This window comes from Octopus bimaculoides, chromosome 3 (assembly GCF_001194135.2).
Source record: "Octopus bimaculoides isolate UCB-OBI-ISO-001 chromosome 3, ASM119413v2, whole genome shotgun sequence".
Lineage (NCBI taxonomy): Eukaryota > Metazoa > Mollusca > Cephalopoda > Octopoda > Octopodidae > Octopus > Octopus bimaculoides.
Genome location: NC_068983.1, coordinates 99,025,671 through 99,045,896, shown reverse-complemented (window position 1 = coordinate 99,045,896; position 20,226 = coordinate 99,025,671). Strand labels below are relative to the sequence as shown.

General features: G+C 37.1%; 1 protein-coding gene across 2 annotated transcripts in view; it reads left to right on the top strand.

Annotated features, from left to right (window-relative positions):
• LOC106877405 (uncharacterized) overlaps window positions 1-20,226 on the top strand; it is a 91,057-nt gene that overhangs the window by 51,639 nt on the left and 19,192 nt on the right. For both annotated transcript variants that reach the window (XM_052966346.1, XM_052966345.1), the window contains one exon: window positions 15,501-15,601. In XM_052966346.1, the coding sequence (XP_052822306.1) occupies window positions 15,504-15,601 (98 nt within the window). In that variant the 5' untranslated portion in view covers window positions 15,501-15,503. The remainder of the gene's footprint in view (window positions 1-15,500; window positions 15,602-20,226) is intronic.

The window sequence follows — 20,226 nt, the reverse complement described above, 5'->3', positions numbered from 1 at the left end:
ACCTATTCATTATAGTCCTCCAGGTAATAACAGAGGAATTCAAGACAAGCTGCCCCTGGGAGCTCCTCTATGCTGATGACCTTGCTCTAATAACTGAGTCACTACCAGAACTAGAGAAGAAGTTTCAGGTGTGGAATAAAGGTCTAGAATCAAAGGGTTTTAGAGTCAACCTAGCAAAAACCAAAGTCTTAGTAAGTAGGAAGGCAGACAAATCAAAAATCCCTTCAGGTAGATGGCCCTGCTCACTCTGTTGAAAAGGCATAGGTAGAAACTCCATAAGATGTACTCAGTGTAAGTTATGGAGGGTTAACTGGGAAAATAGTTTTTGTGTGTGGCAGATACACAGCTGCAATGCACACCGAAGATATACAGAAAACAGATTCCATCACATGCCAGGGGGAAAAACTAGAAGTAGTTGATAGCTTCCATTATCTAGGTGACCAAGTCAATTGTGGGGATGGATGCTCTGAGAGGGTAGCTGCTAGAATAAGAATAGCCTGGGCAAAGTTCAAAGAGCTCCTACCTCTGCTGGTAACAAAGGTCCTCTCACTCAGAGTAAAAGGTCGACTTTATGATGACTGTGTGCAAACAGCCATGCTACACAGCAGTGAAACATGAAGCTAGTATGCTTTGCTGGATGTATAATGTCAGTGTGCATACATGACAGAGTGTAAGTGCCCCGAGAGAAAAGTTGGACATCAGAAGTATCAGATGTAGTGTGCAAGAGAGACAACTGCGCTGGTATGGTCATGTGATGCATATGGATGAGAACAGCTGTGTGAAGAAGCATCACACCCTAACAGTGGAGGGAACCTGTGGAAGAGGTAGATCCAGGAAGACCTGGGATGAGGTGGTGAAGCACAACCTTTGAATGTTGAGCCTCACAAAGGCACTGAGAAACGACTGAGACCTTTAGAGATATGCTGTGCTTGAGAAGACCCGGCAAACCAAATGAGATCATAGTCGTGGCCGATGCCAGTGTCACATAACTGTACCATTTAAAAGCACCCTTCAATCATTGGGCAATATGTCATGCTTGTGAAGATCTGTTGAACCAAATGAAATTATAGTTGTAGCTGATGCCAGTGCCCCCTGACACGTAAAAAGCACCATTCAAGCATGGCCGATGCCAATGCCACCTAACTGGCACGTGAAATGCACCATTCGAGCATGACCGATGCCAGTGCCACCTGACTGGCACCTGTGCCGGTGGCACATAAAGAGCACCATTTGTGCATGGTTGATACCGTTGCCACTTGACTGGCTCCCATGCCAGTAACACATAAAAAGCACCTACTACACTCTCAGAGTGGTTGGCATTAGGAAGGGCATGTAGAAACCTTGCTAAATCAGAATGGAGCCTGGTGCAGCATCCTGGCTTCCCAGTCCTCAGTCAAACCATCCAACCCATGCCAGCATAGAAAGCAGATGTTAAATGATGACGATGACGATGATGATGCTGATGACACACAGTCTCTCTTTCTCTCTTCTCTTCCTCTCTCTCTCAAACCCATGTACATGTGTACACTTATCCATATGTTGTTATATGAATTAAAGATGTCTTGCCTTTATTGACAGAGAAGATATATGTATATAAGCATTGATTGAACATTTTGGTGAAATATATTGTCACAATATTCTATCAATATAAATTTATGCTATGTCATAAATTAAAGCATAATTTCATTTGAAATATAAATTATATAGTGCTTAGGGAACAAGTATATAACTGTTATATACTTGGTGTTATTTAAGTATAAATATAGATATTTTATGTTGCTGCATGTCATTGATAGAAGATTAAAAACGTCATTGGCCATAATGTTTTTGTTCTTCTAACACTTCCTCTCCAGTGCATAGTCATGACATTACACAAGTCAACCATATCAGCTCCATGGTGTTGAGATATATATATCCTATATACTTATTATTTCCAAGTGTGTTGACACTTTCTATTTTATCATCTCCAGTGTGTTTACATGCCATTACATAAATCAACCCCATTGTCTCCTGTGTATTGACATAACACTGTATTGCATTATCTCAAGTGTATTGATCTGACATTAAACTCTTCCTGTCCAGTGTTAGGTTTACACACTGGACAGATGAATTCCGTCATCTTTAGTATGTTGATACATATCCCTATATATGTTATTTCCAGCGTGTTTTTATATGATACTATATAGGTCAGTCCTGTCACCAGTGTGTATAATTGACAGTCATCTTTAGGGTATTGACACAGTACTCATGTAGGTTATCCCCTTAGTATTGACACAGTACTACTCTGCATAGGTCAGATGTTCATGTCCAGTGTGTTGACACAACACTATGTAGTCCAATCCTGTCAAATTCAATGTATTACTAGGGACCAACATTTTAATCTTTCTTCTTCACAAGACGATCCTGTTATTTACTAACACTAAACACTAGGCGCTTTGCAACCACATGGTTTTAGGTTCAGTTCCACTGCAGAGTACATTGGACAGCTATCTTCTACTACAGCTCTGAGCCAACCAGTGCTTTGTGAGCAAATATGGTAAATGGAAACTGTGTGGAAGCCTATTGTATATGTATGTGTGTGTGTGTGTGTGTGTGTGTGTGTGTGTCCCCCACCACTGCTTGACATCTACCATTGATTTGTTTACACCCTCATAATTTAACAGTTCAGCAAAAGAGACCGATAGAATAAGTACGAGACTCAAAAAAAACATAAGCACTGAGATTGATTCATTCACCCAAACACTTCAAGGTGGTACCCCAGCATGACTGCAATCCAATGACTGAAACAGGTAAATGATAAAAGATAAAAGAAGCAGGTAATCTCCAGTGAGTATTGACATGACCACTATACAAGTAATTTATATTGACATAACAATTCACCAGTCAATCTTGTCGTCTTTTATCAGTGGACATAGTTACTAGCAAATCATTTTCTATGTGTTGAGTTGACAGAATTCCTTATATTCAAATTCAGGCATGGGCTACCTTTTTTCGAAAAGCAGGCCACATGAGACTTGGCTCATCATCAGGTGGGCTCCATTACTAAATACTTTCAAGGTAATTAAATTTTTAGTTAGGTGCACCATTCAGAAAGTCCTGTGAGCAATGGTTTGCCCTTGACAGCTCTAATATTTCACTGTATCTTTCATCTTGTTTCAGTCATTAGACTGCAACCATACTGTGGCACCATCTTGAATTTTTAGTCGAATGGATTGATCCCAGTACTTTTTTTTTTTTAAGCCTGGTATTTATTGTACCAGCCTCTTTACCCAGGGGGATGCAAACAGACCAACACTGGTTGTCAAGTGGTGATGGTGGAGGACGAACACAGACACAAAGATCCATACACACACACACATATATATATGTATGTATATATGACAGGCTTCTTTCAGTTTCCATCTACCAAATCCACTCACATGGTTTTGATAAACTCTAGGCTATAAGTAGAAGACACTTGGCCAAGGTGTCACACAGTGGGATTGAACCCAAAACCATGTGGTTGGGAAACAAGCTTCTTACCACACGGCCACACCTGTGCCTATGAATAAAAAGGATAACTTAGATAGGAATAGTCACAACTGAAACATCTTTAGCATTAAGCCTTCAGGATCATGATTGATTTAAGTCTAAGCAACAATTTTCTTACCACTACTTGAACCAAAGAAAGATCATCATGGTTGCTAAACTTGCCAGAAATAGCTGCCAAATATCCTTCAAATCACAATCTCCCATTTTATAAAAGGATGATTACATTGCCTAATGTAATACTAACTACACTTTATCTAGGATTGTAGTATCAGTCATTTGGCAGAATCAGTAGTGTTGGATAAATACCTTGTGGTTCTGACTCTGTGCATTCTGACTTCAAATCCTACCAAAGTCAGTTTTACATTTTACTCTTTCAGGTTGATAGAAAATTCTAATCAAGTGCTGTATTCCACCCCACCCCCTCTCTCTCCACCTCCTTTCTCAGAATTGGCTTCACTGCACAGTGAGAAAGACGAGGAGGAACATTCCCAATATCTCTCTCTTTTAAAACAACCATTTCCATTCTATCACAGTGGAAGATATCCAAGGTGTCAAACTTTGTTATTAAGCAGAAGGATGTGATTTGGGGGAGATTTGGTTGTTATTTCTAGATGAAGTGAACATGTAGAGTAGTGGTTCTCAACCATTTTTTACCTACAGAAACCCTTTGATTCCTATTTTATTCTGGTTGACCTCCATAGCTGTTCAATGTTCAAAATGTCTTTTTGTATTTTTATTAACATACTGGGCAAAATGCTTAGCGGCATTTCACCTGTCACTACGTTCTGAGTTCAAATTCCACCAAGGTTGACTTTGTCTTTCATCCTTTCGGGGTTGATAAATTAAGTACCACTTGAGTTACGGGGTCAATGTAATTGACTTAACCCCTCCCCAAAAATGTTGGGGCCTTGTGCCTATAGTAGAAAGGATTATTAAATATTATTAGGAAGTGTATTTTAAAAAACTGTTAAAATACTTGATGTATTGTAGAAGTTTAAGCAATATATTGCTCATAAATTTTGACAAAATATCTTATATGGACCTGCAAGGACCATATGGACCCCAGTTGAGAACCACTAATGTAGAGGCTCCTTCATTAGCAAAACTAAATATTGTTTAGTAAACTTATAAACGTGATAGAAGCAAGAGTATCTCAATGAGTATTACAAGTATGTAATTGATTTGTTTATCAGTTTGGTATTTATTAGCTAGGTGCCATTAAATGTCATATGATATCTCCTCTTCCTCTATGAGTTGACTATTATGTCTTTTATCGTCAGTGTTGACATTTGACAAAGGTGATGTCCAGAAATTTCAGATATGACAATTGATTGAATATTATTGGTATACTTTTATTCTTTTACTTGTTTCAGTCATTTGATTGTGGCCATACTGGAGCACTGCCTTTAGTCAAACAAATCGGCCCCAGGACTTATTCTTTGTAAGCCTAGTAATTATTCTGTTGGTCTCTTTTGCTGAACTGCTAAGTTATGGGGACATAAACACACCAACATCAGTTGCCAAGAAATGGTGGGGGTGGGGGCAAACACACACATACATAAATACATTCATAAACACACATATATATAATATATGATGGGCTTCTTTCAGTTTCCATTTCAAATCCACTCAGAAGGCTTTGGTCGGCCTGAAGCTATAGTAGAAGACACTTGCCAAAGGTACCATGCAGTGATACTGAACCCAGAAACCATGTGGTTGAGAAGCAAACTTCTTACCACTCAGCCACTCCCGTATCTATGTTTCTTATATGTTCTGAGTTCAAATCCTACTGGAATCAACAACTTATGTACTAAGTTACTCATAGTGATTAATTGTTGCTTTGCATATGTTTGTGGTGAAGGCATTTGGCTTAGTGGTTAGGGTATTGGGCTCCCAATCATAAGGTCATGAGTTCAATATCCAGTGGGGTGTTGAGCAAGGTGCTTTATTTCATGTTGCTCCAGTTTACTCAGCTGGCAAAAAGGAGTATCTGGATTTCAAAAGACCAGCCTTGTCATATTCTGTGACACACTGAATCTTCCTGAGAACTATGTTAAGGGTACACATGTCTGTGGAGTGCTCAGCCACTTGCTCAGTAATTTCACAAGTAGGCTGTTCTAGTGATTGGATCATCTGGAGCCCTTGTCGTAACCAACAGAGTGCCAGTTTATGGTGTTGCACCATGTTGCACTGTACTAATCAAAAGCTTGTGCTGCAGTTGTTTTGAAGCCCCAAAACTTCTTCTTTTGGTCTTATTGATGACATTACTGTTTCCTTTATATCCTCAAATTTCATTTCTTTCAACATTTTAGGATATATCATTGTCGAAACTCCTTTGATATTCTCAACTCTTGCTTTTGATATCATCGTTATCATTATCATAATTTAATGTCCACTTTCCATGCTGGCATAGGTTAGATAGTTTGACAGGATCCAGAGAACCACATGGTTGTGTTGGGCTCCAATATCAACTTTAGCATGATTTCTACAGCTGGATACTCTTCCTAATGCCAACCATTTAACTGTATGTACTGGATGTTTGTTTTTTTTTTCTCATGCTACTGGCATTAATGAGGTTGCTAAGTAACTTGCAAGACAGAAAAAAGAACAGGGAGAAGAAAAAAGAAAAGCTTCCACAACTAAACTGGGAGTACTTGAAAGGAGAATGTTGCTTTATGCCGAATGTTGAAAGGTTAAAGTGAGATAGAGCAACAAGCATGGATGTCTTGTTATTGAGGAGATACACAGTTACCCACTAGAGATCAAGTGTTTACTTGGATTCGTCATTGTCCATCAACTGTTTTGTTCTTACACTAGCTGACAAGCACTTCAACCAGGCTTCGGCCAAATCTGGATCGGATAAAATCAATTATCTATATCCTGTTGGCAATGCTATTGTCATGTCATGTCATGCAGTTCTAGTCAAAAAGTCATGCTGCAAATATTTGCTGTCCTTGAATAGCTTTGATCAATTTATATGCAATGCTATGATAATTTGCATAACAATGACAGGACTGTTTTGATGTTCTTTTAAAGCTGAACTTTTATTGTTTATTGTTCCTTGTCATTCCTTGTTTATTGTTCCTTGTTTATTGTTCCTTGTCATAAATAATCCTCAGTAATTATTCTTAGACAACATTAAGGAGGCAAGCTGGCAGAATCATTAAACACACCAGGCAAAATGCTTGGCAGCATTTCGTTCATCTTTACATTCTGAGTTCAAATTCCACTGAGGTCAGCTTCGCCTCTCATCCTTTTGGGGGTCACTTAAATATGTATCAGTTGAGCACTGGAGTCAATGTAATTGATTTATCCCCTACTCTGAACTTGCTGGCCTTGTGTCAAAATGTGAAACCATTATTAATCATGATGTAATGATGCAAGTTCTTTTATTTATCAATAATACTACAGCCTTGTTTAATCATCACATGAGCATCGCCATCATACAGGTTACAATGTGAAGGGAAGGCCTTTCCTCAAAGGAGGGTATTCCTCAAATTAGGATCATGGCCCTAAGACAGCCCAGGGTCCAGAATAGTCGAGAAAAGTCATCAGTGCCCTATACTCCATAGATATGAAGGTCTTAAGAAGAAGAGTGTGCATGTACATGATAAAAGAGTGAGAGAAAAAGAAAGGGTGAATTTATGTACTTTGTCAATGTTGTATTTATTTTAAAGCAAGGAAAATAGCAAGGGCCATGTGTTTGCTGACCTTTACTAACTGATGAGGTTGATAGGGTTGTTGCTCAGCTTGAATTTTAGGAGGCTCAGTCTGTGAGAAAATGTAGCAGGGAAAAGAGTTCCAGAAGGTTGTAGGTCTGGTTGGTCAGAGGTTTAGAAAAAATGCAAGATTTGGTAGGGGTAAGATGCTGACGAGATGATGAGGAGTGGAAAAATCTGATAAGCTTCAGTTGGGGGATTGGGGTAGTAGACAGGTTTTTAGTTTTGGGGGGTCAGGGATTGTTTATAGTAATAATGATGACAGAAGAGACTTAAAAAATAAAGTATGTTGGCATGTAGGTGAGATATTGTTGTTTAAGCTCATGTCTGATTCGATTGTGCTGACTTATGATAAAAGTATTCCAACTGTGACAATCCAATCTTGTCAGATGTTCAGCACTCATTATCCAAAGTGACCTGCCTTATTTAACCCTTTTAGCATTTAAACCAGCCATATCTGGCTAAAATATTCTTCCTGTTTCATACTCAAACTGGCCAGATACAGCCTCTCACACTTATTCTACAATGTTAGCCTAAAAAATATAGTCACATAATTGAAACTTCAAGACTACAAAATAATGCACGATAAATTCAAAATGATGTGAATACACAAGCATTACATTTGATAGGGTAATCTGAATGCTAAAGGGTTAAAACAGTGGGGAATGAGTTAAGGGAGATCTAATTGCTTTTTTATTGCTATTCAAACTAGCTGGGTGAGCTCCTTTCTTAGCAAGGCAAGTGGATATGTTGATCATCTATAAACCAATATGTTGGAGTTTATTCAATCCATAATACTATCTTCTTTTCAATTTATACTTTACAAATCAATTACTCTGGCATCCTTTTAATCACTAAATAAAGAGATAAAGCTTTATTCAAAGAGTAGAAATATTTTTAGACATTTGTGTTCATATATATGTATATATATTGTAGATATCTTTTCTAATAGTGTATTCAAGTTGAGATACATACGCACAAAAGGCATCTTTGATAATCACTTACTAGCCAAAATATAAATCTCTATGGGCAATATGACAATTATTATCAGCTAAAAACAGTGACAGACAATGGGATATGTCTCAATTTTGAGATACTTTCATTAATAGGCAAGACTGTTTCATGTTTGTGAAGCCTACTGTTTCCAATATGGTGCTGTTGGAAGTTGGTCACACAGTCACATATTACAACCTAAGGACAGAAATTAAACTTATAATCTAGATATAGGACATTGAAGCTGTCTACAATCATTGTTATTCTCACTGTTGGGTGTACAACTAATATCCCTAGAGTACATTTTAATTTCTCTGAAACAGTAAGCTGTCCTATTTATTCTGTTTTCTTTTTATTGATGATTTAATTGGGGGCATTCCATTAATACTCTTATGGAAGTGTGTATATAGACTTGTTGTATGGTTGTTTTATGGCTTAACTTTTCTTAACTTGCATGGCACAGTGTTTTTGCTATGGCATGAATGTATTTCCTTCAGAACAAAATTAACATCGGTCACTAACAAAGTGTCAAGATTTTTGTTCTAATTTACACAGTGTCAAGCATTGTGATCTTCTGTACGTGTGGTGTAAGTATTCATGCATGTGTCTGATCAATGGCTTACACTACATGTATGCAATCTTCGTTTCACTATTTTTGTGTCACTGTATAATCTGACAGCCCATGAAAATTTAGGAATTTAACATATCTCGGTCATCAGGTCCAAGAAACTTTTAAGTGACCTGCCTTACTAACAAACATCTATTCACCTTTGAAAAACAATATTATTAATACTAGGCTTTGCACTGTTAATGCTTCAAGACACTTATTCATGAACAAGTTGAAGTATATCAGTATTAAATGCTTTTATAGTGTGTTATATAAGACGTCATCAGAAAATATTTTGATGATATTATATGTGTGTGTGTATTTATGTATGTATGTATGTATGTACATATGTGTGTATGTATGCATGCATGCGTGCATGTATTATGCATGCATGTATATATGTATGTGCATACATGCATACGTCACATATGAAAAGTATTTTAATAATCACCCCCTGTCCAAATGATTAATCTTTATGCAAAAAAAAATAAATAAATAAAAAATAACAATTACAGTCAACGAGAAACAGGGTGGGATATTCTATAAATGTGTGTGTGTGTTCATGAATATGTATTTTTCTCTTTGTGAATTCATCAGGTTTACATATATATATGTATTTAGGTGTCTGTGTGTATGGATATAAGTACATATGTTTGTATAACTATATGTATGCATAATGTATTCATTAAGCAGCTCTGAATTTCCCATACCTGCGCATTTGTCCTATGCACTGTCACCTGAATGAACACATAGAGATAGGAAATTGAGTAACTTGAGATGATGTTTGGACCAGCTGTTTACAGTGTCATTTAATAATTCACCAAAATTCACTCACCTTTTCTGCCCAAACTTTATTGATTTTGCCAGGAGAAAGGTGCTATGCTTATGGCCTTCACATGCTCTCCAATAATACTGATTTCAAATTTTGGTACAAGACCAGCAATTTTGGGGAATAAAGTAGGTCCTTCCTGAGTCATACAAACTCATAGGTCCAGTTTCCTGGTTTTTCTGACTTATATATTCCCCGCTGGACTGGATGCTGGCCTGTTGCAGGATTACTGTTTTGCCAGCTGAGTGGACTGGAGCAATGTGAAATGAAATGTTTTGCTCAAGAACACAATGTGTCGCCCGGTCCAGGAATTGAAACCACAATCTTATGATCATGAGTCCAACACTCCTAACCACTAAGCTACCTATTTTATCAACCTCGAAAGGATAAAAGGCTAAGTGAAACTCGGCAGAATTAGAAATCAGAACATAAAGACAGAGAAAATGCTTCTAAGCATTTTGCCTGGCATGCTAACAATTCTGCCAGCTCACCATCTTATGCTCTCCAATGATATTGGCTGATGGCTACTCATTAAAATGTAAACCAAGTATATGCCTAGAGACTAACTTATTTGCATAAATTTGCATGGTTGATGCCCAAACAATAACTATGAGAGCACCAGTACAGTGTGAGTTATCTTTGCTTTATCTTTAGCTTGTTTCAATCATTGGACCATTCTAGGGCACTGCCTTGAAAGATTTTAGTTGAAAAGATTAATACTAGTAGTCATTTTTAGGTTTGGTACTTATTCTATCAATATCTTTTGCTAAACTGCTAAGTTACAGGGGATATTTACAAGCTAACATCAATTGTGAAGCAGTGGTGAAGACAAGCACAAAGATACACACACAGATACATACATACACACACACACACACAATGGGCTTCATTCAGTTTCCACTGACCAAATGCATTCATAAGGCTTTGGTCAACCTGGAGCTACAGTAGAAGACTCTTGCCTAAGGTGTCATGCAGTGGGACTGAAGCCAAAACCATGTGATTGGGAAGTAAGCTTCTTACCACATGCCCATGTCTTCATCTATAAATACAAATTAATAAATATATGAACTCATATGTATTTAGTCTCAGCTGAGTAGCCTAACGATTAGGTTGTTAGGACCATAGTCATAAGATCATCAGTTCACTTCCTCAACTAGGTAATGCATTGTGTACTTGAGCAAAGCACATCAGTTCATATAGCTCCAGTTTATTCAACTGAAAGTGGGTTCTTTCTGAATGCTAGTGCAGACTTCTCTCCTTTCAACTGTCACATCCTTGCTGTTTTGCTGGGTCAAGGGAGAAGCTAAGAGGGTGTCTGTGTCTGCTCATGACTACACAGGCACACAAAACAATTAGTGAGAGCATGGTGCATTCTCCCAGGCTGTTCATACCCACTTGTGAATAACAGCTAAGCTTTCAAAAAAATTTGACCTCAAAGTCCTTTGCAGTAGGATTTTAAAAATTGAAATAGGTTTATTTAGATATTATTAATTTCCAGAGTGAATTACTGGAAGGAGGAAAAATATTATCTGCTAGATTATTAACTGTTCAATAATGTTTGAAGTATACTGTTGAAATATTAGGTAATATTAACTGGGTACATTATCATTATCATCATTTAATGTCTGTTTTCCATGCTGGCATGGGTTGGATGTTTTGACCAGAGCTGGCAGGCTGGAGAGCTGCACCAGGCGCCAGTCTGACTTGGCTTGGTTTCTATGGCTGGGTGCTTTTTGCATGTTATAGGCAGGTAAAATTATGATTATAATTTTACTCAATTGAAATTCTTTAGTGCATATAGAAAAGAGTGAAACAAATACTACTTTTTAAAATAAATCATTTATTAAATTAAAATAAAATTAAATAAGAGAAACTCATATTTTTTCCAAATATACAAAGTAGTCATCAGTGACAATAATAGTAGAAGAGCATTGTAGTTTGCCAGAAGCATTGTGATACAGCAGTAAGATAACAAATAATGAAGACAGAGAGCTTCTAACTGTGTGAAAAGGGGAAGTAAAGTAACTTTTATGTATTTCAGGCTTAAAGGCTCATCATCAGAAGTGAATGGCTTAGAAATGTGATTTTATGTAGATTCTGCTATTTTAATTGTTGAACAGCTCTCCATTAATTACAAATGTAACATTACCTGCTGTTACCAACAGTGGAAAAAATATATTCCCAATATTACATGCGATATGAGAGGTTACTTTTTGGTTCCCATCACCAACCGGTGGTTGTCACATGCTGATGACGGGTCAATACCCAGAAACTTGGGTCCGTGTATATCATGTCAGGCTGGAGATGGGAAAGATGACTTCCCTTTGCAAATACTGATAGGGCACAGAAAGTGTGTCAATAGCCAGCTGGAGATGTCTTCCTGGGGCTACAAGCTACAGTAGCATCAACCCTTAAGGGTTAACCACATTTAGGTAGCAAATATATTTCACAATAACATAAAAGTTATCTCCCTTCATGGGATGGACAAACAGAGAGTGGTAGTGAGACACTGTCAATTATGTTGATAGAGTTTTGAGACTTATAACATTTTCGAGGAAAGTTTGTAGGCAAGTTTTATTATGAAAAGGTTAAGTAACAAATAAGAATGAAGTATAAAGAAAATGTATCTTGTGCAAATTTAAAACTTTACTTTTATTTTCAGCTCTTAGTATAGTGAAGAAATCATTTAACTGTGGAAATCCATTTTGTTATTGTTGTTGTTGTTTAGTTATGGGTAATTGTAAATACACTGTAGATTAGATAAAAACACATAACAACTTGGTTTTATTTACGTTCTCTGCTTGTTAATAAATCAATATAATAGCAACAAGATTTATCATAGTACACATGATATGACATTTCCGTGTTGACAGATGTGGAAGCAAGGATTAGAATTGAAGGGCCTTAGAGTCAACCTCGCTAAAACCAAAGTCTTAATAAGTAGGAAGGCACACAAAACACAAATCCCTTCAGGTAGATGACCCTGCTCGATCTATAGAAAAGGCATAGGTAGAAACTCCAAAATATGTACCCAGTCTAAGCTATGGACACATAAGAGGTGCAGCAATATCAAAGGGAAGCTAACTGGGAAGATAGTATTTGTCTGTGGCAAATACTCAGGTGCTATAAACACTGAAAATGTGCAGAGAACAGCTCCTGTCACATTCCAGGGAGAAAAACTAGAATTAGTTGATAGCTTCTGTTACCTAGGGGACCAAGTCAGTAGCGAGGGTGCTTGCTCTGAAAGTGTAGCTGCTAGAATAAGAATAGCCTGGGCAAAGTTTAGAGAGCTCTTACCTCTGCAGTGACAAAGGGTCTCTCACTCAGAGTAAAAGGTAGACTGTATGATGCATGTGTATGAACCACCATGCTACATGGCAGTGAAACATGGGCTGTGACTGGTGAGGACATGCGTAAGCTTGCATACACGACAGAGTGTAAGCGCCTTGAGAGGAAAGTTGGATATAAGAAGCATCAGATGTGGTGTTCAAGAGAGACGACTGTACTGGTATGGTCATGTGTTGCAAATGAATGAGGACAGCTGTGTGAAAAAGTGTAACACCCTAGCAGTTGAGGGAACCTGTGGAAGAGGTAGGCCCAAGAAAACCTGGGATGAGGTGGTGAAGCACGACCTTTGAACATTGGGCCTTTCCAAGGCAATGACTAGTGATCAAGACCTTTGGAAATATGCTGTGCTTGAGAAGAACCAACAAGCCAAGTGAAACCATGGCCCATGGCCTATGCCAGTGGGTGTAACCAGCCCACTTATAAACATTGGACAATGAACTTTGCTTGCGAAGACCTATTGAGGCGAGTGAAAACAAATCAAAATCACTTACATGGCTGATGACAGTACCGCCTGATTGGCACTCGTCCCAGTGGAACTTTAAAAGCACATCCGAGTGTGATCGTTGCCAGGGCCACGGATTGGCTCCCGTGCTGGTGGCATGTGAAAAGCACCATTCGAGCGTGATCATTGCCAGTGTCGGCTTACCGCACATGTGCCGGTGGCACGTGAAAAACAACATTCGAGCATAGTCATTGCCAGTGCCGCCAAGACTGGCTCCCATGCAGGTAGCGTGTAAAAAACACCTTTTGAGTGTGGTTGTTGCCAGAACCGCCTGACTGGCCCCCATGCCAGTGTCACATAAAAGCACCCACTACACTCTCGGAGTGGTTGGCGTTAGGAAGGGCATCCAGCTGTGGAAACTTTGCCAGATCAGATTGAGCCTGGTGCAGCCTTTGGCTCACCAGTCCTCAGTCAAACCGTCCAACCCATGCCAGCATGGAAAGCGGACGTTAAATGATGATGATGAACACACGTAGAAAAGGTAGATATTACAAATGAACTCTATTAAGTGAAAGTCCGGAATAAGCTCAAAAGAATGAATACCACCAAGATGAAGATGAACACAGTGCTCTATAAGTTTGTTGATGTGTTATATACAGGAATATCTCAATTTAACAATTCAGTTCTGAATGTTCAATTGTTAAGTGGCTGATCATTAGGTAAGAGGCTAATTTGCATAGAAGTAATGATAAAAATGTTGCTTATGTACTCACTAATGGGATTTGACATAAGAAAAGTTTTTTGGAAGAGTTAAATAAGGAACATCAACATCATCATAATCAACATCATCATTTAACATTTGTTTTCTATGTTGGCGTTGGTTGATTGGATCCAGTGAGCCACAAAGCTGCACCAAGTTCTAATGTCATTTCTGACATGGTTTCTACTGCTGGATACCCTTCCTAATATCAACCACATTAGGGTAAAAGGTAAAGACTCTTTTCAATCATGAATGACCATGGGATTGCACTTGGAAAGTTACCCTCTGAGGCACAAGTCCACTTTATGAAAGACCAGCAGTTTCCCATGTATACCAGCCTCTCCTCTCCATGCCAGTGATGTTATCCAAGGCAAAGACAAAGCATGATACAGCTTGGCACCAGGGACATTGTAACTAATTTCTACAGCTGAGTGAACTGGAGCAACATGAAATAAAGTGTCTTGCTCAAGAACACAACACACAGCCTGGTCTGGGAGTCCAACACTCTAACCACTGAGTTATGCACCTTCACCAACCACATTACACTGTAAACAATTTCGGAATAACCAATGATTTGATTAAATAAGTCATTTACAAATACGGCTGTGCTTGTTTATTACTGATTCATTCATCACTGATCCTGGGTAACACAGTACGTTCAATTGTGAATCATGTTATACTTGCCATTGCACTGCTTTGAAGGGTTTTAGTTGAATGAACCAACCTTAGTACGTACTTTTTTTTTTTAAGCCTGGTACTAAAAGGCAGAAGACATTTAGGAATATATTATCCAGTGTGTGTGTGTGTTTTGTTAAGATACTAGGGTGTAATTTTAGAGAGATTTAGCTGATATTTTTAGCAAGGTGAAGGGCAAGTGACCACTCAGATGCTTCACATTTTTGTTTCCACTGATTTTCACTGTGTACATTCTGCCAGTTGGTGAATATACATGAACAATAGTTTGATATACTGTAGTAATTTAGTATTCAATGACAAGGCAAAGAAGATAAACCATAACTGGACAGTAACTCGGATTATTTGACAAATATATAATAGCTTTCAGAAAATAAACAAATAAATAAAAAAAAAGACTTGACATTTAAAATTGAAATAATTTTAATAGCTTTCTTATTACATCACATCTCCATGAACAGTTTTTATATAATTTTCTTTCTTCCTTATATAATTATCATGATAGATAGAGCACCATGTTTTATGCTTGTCATTGTTTCCAAAGTCATCGGTTTTAATATGTTATCTTATTATTGCAGGAAATGGAAAATGAGAAGATCATCATCGTTCTGATAGTCTGTGTCTGCTTGATTCTCATCATAGTTATCGTTTCTGCAGTAATTTTCTACTTTTGCTGCGGGTAAGTCTTACTTTGTAATCTAATTTGGCAGGGAGCAACTCACTAGTTTTTGCATGTAAGACTTATATTATTATGGTTTACTGCTATATCTATTGTGGGTAGGTACAATTTAACCCTTTAGCATTCAGATTATTCTGTCAAATGTAACGCTTATTTATTCATATTTAAAAAAATTAATAATGCATTATTTTGTAGCTTTGAGATTTCAATGATGTGATTATTTATTTTAAAAATAATCTTGTAGAGTAGGTATGAGAGGTTGGATCTGGCCACTTTGGATGTAAAGCAGGTAGAATATTTGAGCTGGATATAGTTTGAATGCTAATGGGTTAAAGTAGTTAAAGCCTATTTATCTTGAATATTTACCTAGTATTTGTATCTCCCTTCTAGTTATATAAACAAGCATGCATTTTGCACTAAAAGCCAATATGAGAGTTTCCCTTGTGATATCTGCTGCAGTTTGGTTTGTTCTAACAGAACATCCACATTTAATATTACCTATCAGTATTACTACTGCCTCTGTCACTAATATATATTATTTTACAAGTATTTGTTATGTTAATATAAAAAAACAACAATCAAATAAACATTACTGAAACTTGAAATACAGTAGAATAGATAAGAAAGTGATCAAAGAGGGCCCTTTCACTATATATTGTAATGGTAGAACTGACATGAAGCATCTCATCCAAGAAATAAGAAATGGAATGCGCACAACAGGAGGGTAACTTGACTAGAAATTTTTCATATGCTAATCAAGTGTGAAAACATTGCTTTTGCCTAATTTCTCACAGGTGAATGTCATAGGAGTATATCTCCAGTTGTCATGGTTCCATGTGATAAGTGAGAAAGGAAAGGATCTCAAAGTGACGATGGTAATTAATAGCATCAATATCCTTAACCTTTGAGTTTTAGAAATGAGAGCAACAGATTGGTAGATGTCCTGCAGTTATGGACTATGGTTGTAAGAAGATTGTGGAAGGAAGAACATGCTCAAGAAGAGGATTTTGGTCACCTGTTTAGCTGACATTTAATACTTCTTGTTGGGTAGGCTTAATTAGTTCAGTCAACTCTACTGAAAGCATTTGAGTTAGGTCTCCAGTTTGAAGATAATTTCCCCTTCCTCACATCAGTTTTGGAGACTCTGAAAAAGTTCATGGACACTACCCTTCTTCTGACTCAGCAGCAAAAAATATAAGCATTCACACAGTGGTATTATGGTTCATTTATACCAACTGTTCTCAACCAGGGTCCCTACAACCCTTGGGGATCCATATAAGATTTTGTTGTTAAAATTTATGTGCAATAGAATTGCTTGTACTTCTACAATTCACAAAATATTTTAACAATTTTTTGTTATACATTTCCTAATAATATTCAATTATGAAAATATATGATTTTTTTAAACATAGAATGGCTAACAGGGTCCAGTAGAGTAAAATAGGAATCAAAGGGGTCCACAGGTAAAAAATGGTTGAGAAACACTGATTTATATATTCACACACTAACATACCTGCATGTAAATAAAGTGGAAGTGGGGTATAACACATTTACTGCTAAGGATAATCAGTATAGAACAGGCTGGGATCCATCCAGAGGGTTAGAATTGATGGGGTGAATGTTTTGTAGTAAGTGACTGTTAAGTATGTAACTGTTAAGTATGTAACATCAGCTGATACAGATGTGGCTATGTGGTTAAGGAGTTTGCTTTCCAGCCTCATGTAGTTTTGGGTTCAGTCTCACTGCATGGCACCTAGGGCAAGTATTTACTACAGCCTTGAGCTCTTGACTGACCAAAGCCTTGTGAGTGGATTTGGCAGGCAGAAACTGAAAGAATCCTGTCATATGTATGTGTATCTGTGTGTGTGTGTGTGCGTACATGTGTATGTGTGAGAATGTTTGTGTCTCCTTGTCTTGACATCATGTGATTGTCATAATTGAATTTTCAATATTCTGCAAAAACATGTCTGGCCATGGGGAAATATCACCTTACTTGAAAACAGATGAGGGTTGATAACAGGAAGAGCATCCCTCTTAGAAAATCTGCCTCAATAAACTCTGTCCAATCCATGTGAGCATGGAAAAGTGGACATTAAAAATGTGATGAAATCAATAATAATGCAGTGATCAGAGAATCCATTTGGTGCAGAGATGGTGCTAACTGGCTTTGAAGGTGTGAGAGAGATCAAGGGCAGTTTATGTGTTGGTACATTTGTCAGGAACAGGGATAGGAGTGGATACATACAAGTAATACAAACATTTGAGAGTGGCGAAAACATTCACTTTCTGCAGCAGCAATATTGCAGAAGTGTGAAAGCAAAATAGAATTGTGTCCATCAAAGTCTCTTAGAATGATGGCTTCAGAGATAGGTGATATTAAGGAGTTGTCTTCCCTATAAGAAATGAGATGGTCAGTAACTGATGCTGGTTGGAGGATTTTGTGGAACAGTGACATAAGAACTCAGGTGAGGAGAGACCCTGAGCTGAAACAACTGGAAGTATTTACTACTGAGATCCAGATGTGAGTGATGAGTAGCAGGATCAATAGACTCTACATCTGTACAGCATAAGTATAGCAGGGAATATCTGGTGTACAGATGCATTAGGTCTCGTGTGTTAGATCAGGCAGGTTTGGGGAGCTTTTTTAACCAATTACTCCAAAATATATTTATTTACGCTAATGTTACCCCTTGATTCAAATGAAAGAAAATCATAGATAACATGGAATACATTTTTTATATAATTTTACTTATGTCTAATGAGTCCTCATTACCCATGAGAATTTCATTTTAACCCCACTTGGGGTAATTTACCCTGGTTCACCAACCCTTGCATTAGATGAATAGTTGAGCAGTTAAATCAATATATATAACTATAATGTTGGGTCTTGATGAGATTAAAATGCTGAAACATCTTCAAAATGTAATTGTTATTGTTTCAAAGATTTACAGATTTCAGAACTCCTAATTAATCCAAATGAGGAAGCTTAAACTGTCTCCTTGGCTAAAACTTATTTCTTGATTTAATTGTACTTCAATTTAACAGATTATCTTTGTGCTACCCTTCAGCATCTCAATAACAGGTGGCATTGATCATTTCTATAAAACTTCATTAATGAAATTAACAAAATAATCAACTGCAATATTTGACTCATCTTGAAATTTATAGAAAATGTAGGATGACAATTGACTTAAGATTAAAGGGATCACAGTAATTAGATAACAGACTTGACTAACAGAAAAGACATGCTATATTATTTAACCTTATTAGGGCTTTAAGAGAATTTTGTAGTACTCCATTTAAAAGGATTCTCACTTAAATACAACCACACATACTGACATAGTAATACATACACAAACAGATACAATATATATACTAGCAGAAAGACCACCCTCCAGGCAGTTTTCTGCTAGCCACTCGATAATATTCCCACATTTGATTCCCAGTTCTAACCATTTTTATGATATTTTACATCTAATTATTTCTTTGTATATTAGTGCTCACTTGCTCAGTAAATATTGCTTTCATTATTTTATCACAATCATAATCTCTGTTTTTTAAAGAGTCAATCTGTTATATATATCTATCATTAATAATTGATAGAACTTACTGAGCATAGATAGATAGATAAATAGATAGATAGGGGGAGGGAGGGATACACACACACACACACAAAAGTCTGGTGCTGTGAGAACACATGGGAATGGCGTTTCCTTAATTTTTCAAATATACCCAAATTTAGAATAATCTAATATAACGATATCATTCATTTGGTATGTGTTGAAATATGCCAAAACAATTTAATTCCACACAAATATATGTTACTTTACATATGATTTTATGCGTGAATTCTATTTGCTGAAATTTGCTAAAAAGCATATTTTGCTTTAAAGTAATATCTCCTTATAGACACAATTGTTAGTAATCATACTGTTTCCATTTCTCTCAGCTAATATTTTTATATTAGCCTTCTTTTGAACTCTAGATAATGCAACATACAGCTGACCATTTGAGCAGAATTGTGTTAGAAGATATATTCCAATTTGTTCAAAAGTCTGTCCCTGTGTCTTGTTGCATGTCAAGATAAAAGCTGGCTTGACAGTTTGCGTTTAAATGTGAATAGAAATTCCATTTATTGAGACACATGTGGTATTCTTGGGATTAGTAGAGTTGATCTTGCATAAGGACCAGAAGCAACCTCAACCTCAATAACATGATCATATAAACTGACAATGATGTAGCATGTGCCACAGACGCATTATGCATAATTTTTTCTTCAGATTGAGAAAGTGTGGTGGAAACCCTGATGGTGTAAGTTTGTTGATGAACTCAATTGGGTACAGAGTTTCATTATCAACTGTATTTGAGCTTCTGTATATTTTTAGCTCACCAGGGATCCTGGTCAACAGAAGATCATTCACAAAATGTGTTGCTTCATTTGTTGGAGTAACAATAGTTCTGTTTGCAAGCCACTCAGGGTTTGGGAAGTTATTTTTGAGGTCAGTATATACAAAATCACATAGATCTGAAAAAGTACCACTTTCAAAGCAAAGGTCATTGGGTAGTTTGATTTTGAATTCACCTAGGCTTTATTCAACAGAAATGTTACCATTTCCTACATCAAG